General features: G+C 38.1%; 1 protein-coding gene across 1 annotated transcript in view; it reads left to right on the top strand.

The window, feature by feature from the left end:
* Positions 1–14,577, top strand: part of LOC136873652 (gastrula zinc finger protein XlCGF57.1) — a 79,992-nt gene that overhangs the window by 43,639 nt on the left and 21,776 nt on the right. The window contains exon 3 of the mRNA XM_067146719.2: positions 2,370–2,452. Coding sequence (XP_067002820.2) covers positions 2,370–2,452 — 83 coding nt within the window. The remainder of the gene's footprint in view (positions 1–2,369; positions 2,453–14,577) is intronic.

The raw sequence follows: 14,577 nt of genomic DNA, 5'->3' as shown, positions 1-14,577 counted from the left end.
TAAGTGGCGCTAGGCCGATAAGCAGGAGCTATTCCCATACTATGGAGGTGACACGTATACAGAATAAATTTAACACATTAAGAAGGAATAGAAGAACGGTTACAAAAACGTAGTCACCTCAAATTCCAGATGAAGGGGAGCTCGAGAGGGTAAGGCACTCTCTATCCCCGATTTACAGTTAAATTTATATGAAAATTTTACAAAGACCGGAAAAATTTTACATGTTTCAATGGATTGTTTACATATTAAATGTTTCGGACCTGCCCCGAGGGTTAAACTGCTGAGCTAGCAAGAAATAAAAATGTTAAACGGCCATTACCTTGTTGAAGAACGGCTGCCAGAAGAAAGAGGCGCTTCCTGTCCCCTGCTACATATCCACACACTGAGCTAGATGTAGTTCGAGTGGCCAAGAGCCGTGAAAATCAGCAGTTTTTAAACCCTTGTGGAAGCTTTGAGACCTTTCATGAATAATTAAGACACACCCACTCAACTTTATTGGGTAGCTAAAAGTTATACACCGGGCGAGTTGGCCGTGCGCGTAGAGGCGTGCGGCTGTGAGCTTGCATCCGGGAGATAGTAGGTTCGAATCCCACTATCGGCAGCCCTGAAGATGGTTTTCCGTGGTTTCCCATTTTCACACCAGGCAAAATGCTGGGGCTGTACCTTAATTAAGGCCACGGCCGCTTCCTTCCAACTCCTAGGCCTTTCCTATCCCATCGTCGCCGTAAGACCTATCTGTGTCGGTGCGACGTAAAGCCCCTAGCAAAAAAAAAAAAGTTATACACCGGGCGAGTTGGCCGTGTGCGTAGAGGCGCGCGGCTGTGAGCTTGCATCCGGGAGATAGTAGGTTCGAATCCCACTATCGGCAGCCCTGAAGATGGTTTTCCGTGGTTTCCCATTTTCACACCAGGCAAAATGCTGGGGCTGTACCTTAATTAAGGCCACGGCCGCTTCCTTCCAACTCCTAGGCCTTTCCTATCCCATCGTCGCCGTAAGACCTATCTGTGTCGGTGCGACGTAAAGACCCTAGCAAAAAAAAAAAAAAAAAAAAGAAAGAAAAGAGTTATACATCAACATCGAAGAAGAAAGATACTACTGGTCAAAAATTAATTAAAGAAATTTGGGATTGGCTGAGTTCAAAACTGGCGGAAAGAAAGATTAATATTCCCAATCCAAATAATGAAAGAACAAAATTTAGTAAAGACAAACTTTTGAATACAAAATTTCTTCAAAAAGTTCCTTCCCTTCGCACCAGGGTGCATGATCATAGTTTTTTAGTAGAGACATCTGTCAGAGAAGGTCCACACTTCTTTATCAACCAGAAGAAAAAAAAACAAATCGAAATACACACAGTGACATCTTCTGAGGAACTGTTGAATTAATTCAGTTGTTATAGTTTCTCTGGTAGAGAAGTACTTTTTTCTGGGGCTGTACCTTAATTAAGGCCACGGCCGCTTCCTTCCAACTCCTAGGCCTTTCCTGTCCCATCGTTGCCATAAGACCTATCTGTGTCGGTGCGACGTAAAGCAACTAGCAAACAAAAAAACAAAAAACAAAGTACTTTAAGGCGGAAAATTCAAATGTGCGGCGTATAGGTGTACCAACCGGTACAATTTTAGTGAAGATTGATTGGATAAGCAATGAGGGCTCCATCCAGGCATTTGCTTTGAATGCTTCAGCACATTCAAGACATACCATTAAGAAAGTGAAAAATATTACTTTGTGTCATGTTAACACCATACATTCCTTAATTATGTAGTTCCTTCCTGTAAACGTTGTTACAATCAGTACTTAATACCTTTTTTTTTAAATATGAAAATGCTGACAGAAATAAATACGAGTTGGGAGAAATCAGGCCTTACAAATAATTTGAGTGGAAAGGGTTAATGATATGAAAATACTCTGGTATTAACTGATAGTGAAGTAATGTGCTTTGGGAATGGAAATCTGTGGGGATGCTTTTCACTGCGAATAAAGTATGGCAGAAAAGTTGTCTTTAGAAAAAAATGATTGGGAAAGCTGTCTGGCTGGGAATGATTGTGGGCAAGTCATTAACATGGACAGCTTGCTTGATGATTAGAATTCTCTTTGCATTGAAAAGAATTTAATATTGACAAGTCATGTCTTGAATAGAGAGGAAAAGGAGCACATTCTAGCTACTCGGTGTTGGAAGAGAGGATGTGGAGATTGTCTCTCTATATAATTATGACTTAATTTAACCCTTTTTTCTTTCCATTTCTTATGTTTTTCCTTTGGAAGATATATTATTTTTTTTTGTTATGGATATATGAAATGTATTTTTTTCATCTGTTCCTTATTTATACATTCTTGTTCGTCACCTCTTTTCTTTCCTTTAATCTTACTTATAGCCTTCTGAAGACATTAAGGAGGAAATACTGGTACAACAAGATAATGTTGATCTGCTGGTCCCAGACATTAAAGAAGAAAACAAGTAAGTACACCACTAACCCTATACAGTATGGGATATAAATTCTAATATCTTAGAAACTAGTCATTAGAAGTAAGTGAAATGTTCAGAAACACTGAGAACCTGTTTAATCTGTTTCTAGATATACTTTTATTTAATACCTGTTTGCAAGAAATATCTCAAGTTAATTAAAATTTGGTTTGTAGTGTGGGTTACTGTAGTCACGTCCTAGTTTGTGAACTTAGTAAGTGGTCCTGGGAGTCAGGATACCAGTTGCTATGGAATGGGAGTAAGTATCCGGGACCTGTTCTGAGTCATGCCTCTCCATGTGCTCAGGCGGCTAGGATTACAAAATCCACCATTAGTTCCTAACCCACTGGAAGAGAGATCCTCACTTCGACTTTTGTAAGTAAGGGTAGCATCCTGCATAACAGAATGGTTTAAGCAAGCCTCAGATCTCTGGGAGTAATGGAGTCCCACTCCCATCTGACATGCGAGGGACTCCTTGGAAACTGCTTGCAGAATGAAATGGAATTTGATGGGGAGCTATCAGTATTAATGGGGCTTATGGAAGAAAGGAAGTAGAACTGTCTGAGTCAGCAAAATGGTTACATCTGGACGTGCTAGGAGATAATGATACTCGGGTAAGGGGAAATGACTAGGAAGAGGTAGGAGGTTATAAAATGTACTTCACAGGTGTTAAAGAGGGAATAGCAGAATGTAGGGTTAGTTCATCAGGAACACATAACATAGTTTCTTTTAGGCATGTAAATGAGTGAATTATGTGGTTGATTTGACAGTTGGAGGGATCAGGATGAGAATTGTCCCAGTATATTCACCATGTGAGGGTACAGATGAGGATGACATCATAGTCAGGGTCAACAGAAAGGATAGGATAATGCTGATGGGCAATTTCATTGCTTGAACTGAAGGATATGAAAGGGTGATATGGAAGTTAATAGGAATGAGAACCGTTTGCTGGATGTCTGTGCTAGTATGGGTTTAGCAGTTACGAATATATTCTTCAAGTATAAGGCTATTCAGTGCTACACATGGGTGGGTCTGAGCATAATAGACTATACCGGTATTATAACATCTGACTTCGAATTCAGGAAACTGTTAGGAATGTTCAGTTTTCCAGGGATTTGTCTGCAGGCAGATAAGATAGAATACCTCCAGGGTGAGGAAATTAGACAGAAATACATAGATATCATTAGCAGAAAGTTCCAAACAATGAGCAGTAAGCAGGTTCAGGATATAGAAAGAGAAAGGGTGGCATACAGGGATGCTGTAGTAGAATCAGCAAGGGATTGACTAGGAAAAACTACGGTAAGGATGGGAAAAATCAAACGTCTTGGCGGAATGATGAAGTGAGAGCAGCTTGTAAAGATAGAAAGCAGGGGTATCGGTAACGGCTCCAAACAAGGACCGATGCAGACAGCAAATTATATGCAGGTGAAAGAAACACTGCAAAACAAATAGTTGTTGAATCCTAAAAGAAATCGTGGGAAGATTTTACTAATAACCTGGAAAGGGTAAGTCAAGCAGCAGGGTAAAGCTTTCTGGACAGTGATAAAGAATCTTAGGAAGGTAAGGAAAAGGAAAATGAACAGAGTTTTTGGTAATTCATGTGAACTAGATCCTAGGGAATCACTGGACAGGTGGAAAGAATATTTTGAAAATCTTCTGGACATAAAATAAAATCTTTATGGTAATGTCACAAACAACTGAGCTCATAGAGAGGAAAACAATGATAGTGCTGAAATTATATTTGATGAAGTGAAAGGAATGGTAAACCAACTCCAGTGTCATAAAGCAGAAGGAATAGATGAAATTAGACCTGAAATTGTGAAATATAGTGGGAAGACATGGATGATTTGGCTTCATAGAGTAATAAGATTAGTATGGTGTGGTAGTAAGGTGCCTTCTGATTGGACAAAAGTAGCAATTGCACCTATCCGTAAGCAAGGGAACAGACAGGACTGCAACAGTTATCGAAGTATTTCATTGACAATTACACCAGGCAATGTGTTCACTGGCCCTTGGGAAGGGAGGGTGCGATCTGTGGTTGTGACTAAGTTAGATGAAAACCAGTGTGGTTTCAGACCAGAGAGGGGATGTTAGGATCAGATTTTCAGTATGTGCCAGGTAACTGAAAAATGCTACGAGGGAAATAGACAGATGTTTTGTAGATCTAGAAAAAGCATATGACAGAGTACCTAGGGAAAAATGTTCGCTGTATGGGATTAAAACATTTGTGTTGACAATTGGGTTTCATTGAGAACTGATGGTAGACTGAGTTCTTGGTTCAAGGTACTGACAGGTGTTAGACCTTTGTTGTTCATAGCTTACATTAGGGTGTCCCTTAAAAGGGAAAAAAATTTTTTTTGTTTATTGAAATGCATACCCCGTTATTGTGTTTATTAGTCTATTAGTTACCCAAGTACAGAATTTCAACTTCCTACATTAATATTAACCCGTGCCGACGGGACCTAAAAGTTTTAGAAATAGCTGCTTAAAGGGTCTCTTAAATGTAGCTGTATATGATCACTCGAAACAATTATTTTAGAGAAATATAAATGAAAACAGATATTTATATAATGCTCTTCTTGTAAATAACAAATTAGATACAATTTTTATAGTTATTCATTTGGATATTTCCTCTTCAAAGTCTCTTTTTTTACAGTCTGGGTAAATTTTTCTATGTTCTTGCACACAATGTAATAAGAACTGCTTCTGTTCTTCATCTGCGGTAATCAAACCATGAAAGTCTGTCATTAGTTTAACAGCTCTCTCTGCTGTGTCATTAACTGCTTTTAAAGTAGAAACCTTCTTTTTAGCTTCCACAAATGCCATGTTGCCTTTCCGTGAAGATACAGTTTCTTGAAGGAAACCACTGTCAAGTTTCAGTCGTGAAAATAAATCTTTACTCTTGACAGAAACAAAATCACTCAAAGATTTCCCTGAAACAAGATAAATGTACTTGTAGTGCCTATAAATAAAACAAGTTCTAAATTAAATACCAGATTAAACACTACTAGTCTACTATGTACCATATAGAGAGCCAGATATCTCTTCTTTCGATGGAACATATCTCTATCCGGAATCACCAAAGCTTTCTTTTTGTAAGTTTTCTACAGTGTTTCCTTTAGTCTGCTCATCACCTTCATTATCAAAAATTGAAAGGATTGCTATTTCCTCTGACAAGTACCACAAGTGTTGATTGAACTTGTTTAAAGCCGCATTGGAAATCAACTTGTCAACTTTCTTGTAATCTTTTAAGGTCTTTAAAAAAATCTTGATTCGGCGCTTTTATTGCCAAACTACATCCAAGCCAGGGCTTCACATAAACTGCCACAATGAATAAACAAACATCTTGTAAAGCTTGTTTGTCCTTAGCACTCATTTTAAACTGGGACTTGAGTAAACACATTTTTAAGGAGTAAATAGCTCTTGCCATCCATCGTGCTTGATGCATTGCACCAGGAGGTCTGATTTTTATTTTATTTTTAATATCTCCCACCAGAAAAACAATAGTGTTCTCAATGAGTTTGCGATAATCATATCGTACAGTCGATGTAGCCAGCTAATTGTTAAAAAACGTCACCAATTCAATAATATTTGCCTCACAGAGATGTTGTTGGACAAAATCAGTGCATGGTTCGATGGCGCTAGGATTAATAGGCCTATTTTTCCAGTTGTCTCTAAACTTTTTGAATAGCGGAACTTTTTTTTTTTTTTTTTTTTTTTTTTTTTTTTTTTTTTTTTTTTTTTTTGGTAGGGGCTTTACGTCGCACCAACACAGATAGGTCTTATGGCGACAATAGCGGAATATCAGGACTGCTAGTGATTTGTTGGATCTTTGATTCAAACACACTTTTGAGCACCATTTCGTAAATATGATGGCGGCTAGGAAAGAGTAACAACTCTCTTTCTAGTTTTTGCTCACACAAGCTCTGTTCAAGTGTCCTGTATTAGATGCTGTTGTATCACAGCACATTATTTGTACCTTATCATCCAGGTTCCAGTCATGAAGGGCATTTGACACTGCTTTCGCTTGCTCTTTGCCGGAAGAGTTGTCTAACTTCGGCACAGCAAGAAGTTGTTCTTCCTCATCATATGAAATAATTTGGTAGGCGTTCTTCTTTAGAACTTCTTACGTCCAGAGCAGGTAACAGTTTTCCATCCCAATGAACAAAACTACTTCGGGCATGTTCTTCTGAAAATCAGATTTAATGGATCTCGCTCTATCTTTTCTCATTTGTGTTCGAATGCGTTGAATAAAAGATTTGTTGATCAGGTAATTTTCAGAACTAAGACCAAGTGCTTCTACTACAGACTGAATTATATAAACAGAATCTCTGATGCTTAGTTGACATCTGTCTAAAGTTGCAACTAATTTAGATGTGATAAAATCTTTTCTTCCTCTTCTTGTCGACGTAGCTAAAGAACTTACAAATTGAGATGTGGATGGCAGAGATTTCTCCAGGCTTTCTTCTGAGCTTGTGGATTGTTCTTCTACCTCTTCATGTGTATCAAAAGTCTGTAAAGTTGCAGATACCAATGAGCTCGCGGAAGGCATTTGTTTTAGTCTCTTTTTATCTTCTGCGAGTTTTCTCAGCCTGGTCCTCTCTTCATTATCAGCCAACGTTTTGTCAACACCCGCTAGGCACCCTGGACGCCCTGGCTGTCTTTGCTTTTGCAAATATATTTTATCTTCTTTGATTTTTATTCTTTCAAGAGCATCAGCATGTGCGATATTGAATAAATTATCTAATTCAAGTTGAAAGGTCTCTTCACGGGACCTATATAAATCCTGAATCTTCTTGCTATTTTTTTTGCAGTTCTCGCCAGACCTGATAAAGATCCACTTACTTCTTAACACAATTAGGCACAGCTCTGGTAGGTATTCTAGCCTTTTCCCAGAATACATTGCACTCCCGAATGACAAGATTTGCGCTTTCACTAACAGTCAACTTAATCTCATGTATGTTGAAAAATAAAACTGCAAGAACTTGATGATTAGATCGTAATTTTGCACGTGTTATTTGGTGATTTACTTCACCAACCTAGAAAATGCTCTTTTTATTGCTCCTTAGTTCCACTGACATCTTCAAAATATAAAACAATCCGTGATAGCTACCCGATAAGCGAAAACTAAGTGACAATAACAATAAGAGCGCACCACTCTTGTGACGCAACTTGTATGGACATGTTTGCATGCGAGTCAGCATGGGTTGCACTGTTCCAAATAAGGAAAAAAATTGTTTTTGTGTGTTTTAGGCCCAAATGAACAAAACAATAACCTATGCATTGCAAAATTAAAATTTTGAAAAATAAGGGACACCCTACTTTTCATGGATCATCTGCTGAAAAGGCATAATGTTGCAGGAAGGGATTCGGTTACGTGGGAATGTAGTAAGCAATCTGGTCAATGGTGACAACTTGCTCTTAATGGCAGATTGTACCGAAAACCTGCATTCTAATATCATGGAACTTGAAAATAGGTGCAAAGAGTATGGTATGAAAATTAGCCTTTCAAAGACTAAATTAATGTCAGTAGGTAAGAAATCCAAAAGAACTGAATGTCAGATTGGGGATACAAGTCTGGAACAGGTAGATAGTTTCAAATATTTAGGATGTGTGTCTCCCAGGATGGTAGTATTGTAAATGAGATTGAATCAAGGTGCAGTAAAGCTAATGCTGTTTGCGATCAACAGTACTGTGTAAAAAGTCAGCTACATCGGTCTGTTTTCAGACCAACTTTTTGTACGGCAGTGAAAGGTGGGTGGACTTAGGATATCTTATTCATAAGTCACAAGTAACAGACACGAAAGTAGTAAGAATGACAAGTAGTTGGGAACATTGGCAGGAGGGTACCCAGAATGAGGAAATAAAGGATAAGCTATGAATGAACTCGATGGATGAAGCTTTACGCATAAACTATCTATGGTGGTGTCATGTGAGGCGAAAGGAGGATATGTTAACGAAGAGAATAATGGAACCTGTTATGGAGCGTAAGAGGAGTAAAGGGAGACGAGGATGATGATGGCTAGACTCAGTTTCAAATGATTTAAAAGTAAGAGTAATGCCATGGCCGCTTCCTTCCAACTCCTAGGCCTTTTCTATCCCATCGTCGCCATGTGTGTGTCGGTGCGACGTAAAGCCACTAGCAAAAAAAGTAAGAGTTATAGATCTAAACAAGGCCACAGTATAGAGGATTGTGGCAGCATTTTGTAAATTCACAGACTGAGTGATGAACGGCAATAACAGTTTATAATGGAGATATATGTATGATTAAAATGTTGCTTAAGTGGATTTGTTATAATACTTCTGGTCAGCAGTGAAAAAATTCTTCATTCTTTCCCTCTCACTGCAATATTTGCCATCATGTTTGATTATCTGAAACGTTATTTGTAACTTTTCTCGTTAGCATTCTCAATTTTGTAAAGAATATTAATCATTTTGTACCACCATTAATGCAAAGAGGAGGCCATGTTCATATATTGTCAATTGAAACTACAACGTTGTTTAATTTCAGTATATATTGTAAACAATACAGATATTGAAACTATTATAATTAAGTACAGAAATGGAACAGGAGATAGCAGCAGCATCTCAGACACATTGTGAGTCATGGCCGTCCTTGTGCTCAGGTGGCTAGGACTGTACTATCATTCTGCCGTCCCTATCCCATTAGAAGAGAGATCCTAATTGGGATTATGAGTAAGAGGGGTAGCATTCTTCTTCACAGAATTTACTAAGCCCAGAACTTCTTAAGCAAGCCCACTTCTGTTATTATTTCTTTTCGTTTCAGCCATCTATGGGCTATGAATACGCAACTTCATTGCTTTCTCAAGTTCTTTCTCCTTCCTTTTTTGCCAGTATTCCTTCATCCGTTGGCTTGCTCGTGCCCGTTCTTTTGCCGAGAATACTCTATTCTTCCTCGTTTTCTCATCAGCTAGGTCCTTCACCTCCGCAACTCTCTGCCTGAATATTTTTCTGTTTGTTATATCTTCTGCCGTGATCCCACATTTTTCTAAATCTCGGTGGACTTCTTTTACCCATGGGACTTGAATCTTCCTGCTCTCCTGGAAGGTGAGGATTCTGTTGGCCAGTCTCTCCGATCCCATCCTTTTAATATGACCGTAGAACGTCAATCTCCTCTTTTTCATTGTGGTGGTGATGTTTTCAAATTGTTGGTATAGTTCTCGGTTTGGTCTCATGCGAAACGTAAACTTGTCTGATGATTTTATGGGTCCAAGAATCTTTCTAAGGAACCTCCTTTCTTTCTTTTCCAAATTTGAGTCATTATTATTATTATTATTATTATTATTATTATTATTATTGTATGCAAGGGACTCCCTGGAAACAATGTTGGGAACAAAATAAAATTTGAGGGAAGCTATGAATATTAATGGCACTTACGGAAGGAAGAAATTAGAAATGGCTGATTAAGCAAAGAGGATGTGTTTGTAGGTCTTAAGAATTTATGATATTGAGCTAAGAGAATAGAATGAGGAAGATATAGGAGTTTATACAGTATTCTTAACAGGTATTAAAAAGGGTCTGTGGCTTAGGACTGTTGCAGGCAAGACAGTTTTTGTTTGGCACATAACTGAGCAAAAGATGTGGGTAGATTTAGCTGGTGGATGAATTAGAATTCTCTGAGTGTATTCACCATGTGAGGATGTGGATGAGGATGAAGTTGACAAGTTTTCTGAAGAACGTGAGACATAGTAGTCATGGTCAACAGCGAGTATCAATTAGTGCTAATGGGCGGTTTCAGTGCAAGGGTTTGAAAAAAAAGGGTGCAGTGATATCAAGGGATGGTGGGAAAATGTGGGGAAGATTTGGAAGCTAATAGGAATGAAAAAATTTATTGGACTTCTGTGTTGGTATGTTATTAGCAGTTAAGAATAATTCTTCAAGAATAAGGCTGCTCACTGCTACACATAGGAGGGTGGGGCCACCAGATTCATATTAGAATGGTTCATAAATTACTTTTAATTCAGGAAATATGTTAGTAATGTGCAGGTTTTCCAGAGATTTTTTAATGATACAGACCTCTGATATGTACAGTGAAAGACCTAGGACACAGAAAGTGGAATCTCTCTGTAGAGGAATAAGGGTTGAAAATCTCCAAGATCAGGAAATATTGTGGTTATGATTAGTAAGGAAATCAGAACAGTATATAATAAACAGGCTCAGTATATAGGAAGGTAATAGGTAGCATACTGGGATACTATAGTTGAATGGTAAGGGAGTGCCTAGTAGCAACTGTGTGTAAAGATGGGGGAAAAGTGAACATCTTGATGGAATGGTGATGCGTAGGCATATTGTAACAAGGAGGCATATCAGAAATGGTTCCAAACAAGGACTGATGCAGACAGGGAACTGTACATAGATGAACAAAACAATTGTTGAATTGAAGATGAAGTCATCGGAAGATATTGGTAATAACCAGGACAGTCATAAAGATTCTTGGAAAAGGAGAGGAACAAGGAAATTAATCTCATCAACTCGTAAGAGACCCCCAGGTAATCTCTGGACCGTAGGAAGACATATTTTGAAAATTTGACATCGCAAACAACCAAGGTCATGGCAATGAGGACAATAATTTCTGTAAAATTACGCTTCAGGAAGTAGAAGCGGTGGCAAATAAACTCCATTGTCATAAAGCAGAAGGATTAGGTGAAATTAGGCCTGAAATGGTGAAATATGGTTGGAAAGCAGCGGTGAAATTGCTTCATAGAATAATATGGAATGTTATTAAGATACCTTCTGATTGGACAAAAGCAGTAAAAATACTGCATCTAGGGGCTGATGACGTAGCTATGAGGTCCCTTTAAACAACAAACATCATCATCAATATCTCTAAGCAAGGGAACAGGTAGGATTTCTACAACTACCAGAGTATTTCATCAAACAGTATACCAGACAGAGTGTCCACTGGCATTTTTGAAGAGAGGTTGCTGTTAGTTTGATGAACTAGTGTGGTTTTAGACCACAAAGGAGCTCTCAGGATGAACCAGGCCCTTGAGAATTCCTATGAGAGGAATATACAGCTATTTTTATGTTTTGTAAATCTAGAGCAGGCATATGACAGAGTACTGAGGGAGGAGTTCTTAAACTTACTGGTAGTCTATGGTATTAAGAACTCCCTCAACTCATTTAACATTCAGGCAAGGGTTGCCCAGGCCATCAACTCAAAGAATGAAACATTCATGTGTCCTGCCTAGTCGTACATACTAGCTTATATTTTGATCACCCCTGCAAGGGTTTACCTTTTGCAAACTTCTATGCATAGAACGGGAGTGTGACTTCTTTGCAACTTTCCTGCTAAGAACTTGTACTGTTATTTATTGCCTAATTGTAGCCTTTGAAATCACAAAGATTTCATCATTACAAGATATTAGAATCATTCGAAATTGATGGTTTCACTTTAAAAGGGTAAAATTAAATGTATCCTCCTAATTCAGTACATCATTTAATTCCACCATTAGGTGGAGTAATCAAATTCAAACATGTTTCAGCTCATTTGAGCCATCTTCAGTGAAAAAAGGGAGGGGTTGAACTAATTTACATAATACAAGCTGAAAATGTGCCAAAAAACATAATGAAGGAACAAATGAAAAAACAAAAGAGAGACCTGATGGAAATAAAAGCAATACAATATACAATATTTACATCGTGTGGAGCAAAAAACAACTCGCTGCGATAAAATTCAGTGAAAACAGGGGTTAATACAAAACATAATTGAATCTAAAAACTGTGTTAACCTAAGAAGAAAAGAAAAGAAAAAACGTTTGATACATATGGAAACAAACAATAAGTGCCCATAGCAAGATTGCAGACCTCCTAGTTTACAAAATTTGGTTTTATAACAATTCAAAACAGGACGAAATCACTGTGTCGAAAACTCAGGTCGAAAGTCTGCCTTTGTAGAAGCACCATCACAGCGAATGGCTAGGAGGAACCAAGCCTGAGATAATTTGCAGGCAAAATGCATGTGACAAGTGATGGAAAAACACCGATGAAATTTAAAAGTTTAGAATAGCTGTATTCTCAATATCTAGCGATCCCATTCTCGATTATTTTCACATTGTTGGCTGGTTTGTTTGCCTTAATTCAAAAGGTTGGGAGAGCTGTGACAAAAAGTGAGAAGCTGTGTTAGAACAGATGACAGATGCATGGTCTCTTTTGTTTTTTCATTTGTTCCTTCATTATGTTTTTGGCATATTTTTACCTTGTATTATGTATATTAATTCAACCCCTCCTTTTTTCACTGAAGATAGCTCAAATGAGCCGAAACATGTTTGAATTTGATTACTTCATCTAATGATGGAATTATATGATGTATTAAATTAGAAGGATACACTTAATTTTAGCTTTATAAAGATTTCATCAGGTGTCAGTCAGTCTCCTAGCCATGGCTCTGAGCGTAGTATAGGCAAGTGACAGCAGTGCTGTTGCTGAGTTAATTAGAAGTGTTTTAGACAGTGATTCAAAGGACAGTGATAAGGATGAAGATAATGTTAAAGAAATGATTTTAAGTGAAAGTGACCGTTCATCTGTTATGAGCATCTGTGATATTGTACGAGTGTAAAAGCGAAACGTAGTGACTGGGTGTGGTTTAGAAGTAGTGAAACCAACAAAAGATTCATCATTTTACAGGCTCTCCAGGGGTATCAGAAGAACTGAAAGAAAACTAGATGATTCTGTATCAGAGTTGTATGTGTTCTTGGAGTTTAATTGACCCGTTGTTTCCCACTTTGCACAGGAAACAAATATTTACATTTTGGAAAAATTATCAGGCCCACAATGAAAAAGACAGTGAGAAGTGGTTTGACACTAATGAGGATGAAATTAAGGCCTACTATGCCCTCCCTATTCTGATGTTCCAGGTTTGTAGGCCTTGGAAACAACTAAATTGGAGCAAAGATAAATGTATTGAGACACCAGTTTTTTTAGGGAAAATGCGTAGTGTGAATGCCTCGAAATATTCCCTTATGTTTCGATATTCACCACACAAAATCTCCGTTCTAATGTCATTGTTGTTGAGAAAAATTATTTTTAGAATGCTTCACTGAAAACTCTGCATGAATGTTCTGGTTGCCATTCCATATGTTGCCTTTATTTCAGAGCGGTTCACAGTAGTTGTGACTGGTTGGTTTACTTTTGTTGACGGTGATTTATATCTGATTTCTAAGGAAGTGCACAGTAGCATTAAACATGAAGTGATTGTGTTAAAGGCAATCAAAGGCATTTATGCTGTCAATTGAGCTGATAGAGGTCATGAAAGAGAAGAACATAGCTATCCTTGGCATTAGTGAAACGAAAAGGAGAGAAAGAGGGGAAAGAGAACTGAAGGATGGATACAGGCCGTTTTATTGTGAAGGACAGGATGCAGTCAACAGAGTAGGAATGATCATTAGAGAGGATGTGCTGGGATATGTGAAAGAGGTGAAGAAGATCAGTGACGGAATGATCATAGCAAGGAAATAGTTTGAGACAGAAACACATGATCTGTTCCAAGTGTATGCTCCACCAACTGGAAGTAAAAAAGAAGAATTTCTTGAAGAAATGGAGAAATACATAGAAATACGATAATGGGAAATCTGAATGAACAAGTGGAAAGAGAGACCGGGGATTTTGGGGCCATATAGGCGTGGCAATAAGAGTAAAGTAGGGGATATGTTAATCTACTTCTGCCAGAGGAACAAGCTAATAATAAGAAGTAGATGCTTCCCGAAGCAAAATATTCAAATTACCAGGTATGGATGGGGAGGCAGTAGGACAGAAACATTGATTGATTGCATATTAGTGAAGAAAGGCCATTGGAAATATGTTACAGTTATTACAACTATGCCTGAGGGAGCCTTTGGGGGGTGACCTTAGAGGAGTGATAGCAATGTTGAAATTAGGCAAGGTCACAAACCTACAAGAAAAAAGAAAAGGAGAGGTTAGGGACAGGTGATTGACAGGAACTGAGGTTCAGGAAGAGTTTAGGAAAAAACTACAAATGGATGCCAAAAACAGATATTGGTCATGATGACTAAGAACTGAGTAATTTTAAGAGTGAATCTGTAAGGTGTGCAGTGAAAACTTGCGGCGCAATATCGGGAAATATAAGAGATGGTGATAGA

Source organism: Anabrus simplex, chromosome 5, assembly GCF_040414725.1.
Source record: "Anabrus simplex isolate iqAnaSimp1 chromosome 5, ASM4041472v1, whole genome shotgun sequence".
Lineage (NCBI taxonomy): Eukaryota > Metazoa > Arthropoda > Insecta > Orthoptera > Tettigoniidae > Anabrus > Anabrus simplex.
Note: the sequence above shows the minus strand (reverse complement) of the source record. Positions and strands in the feature narration are given on the sequence as shown.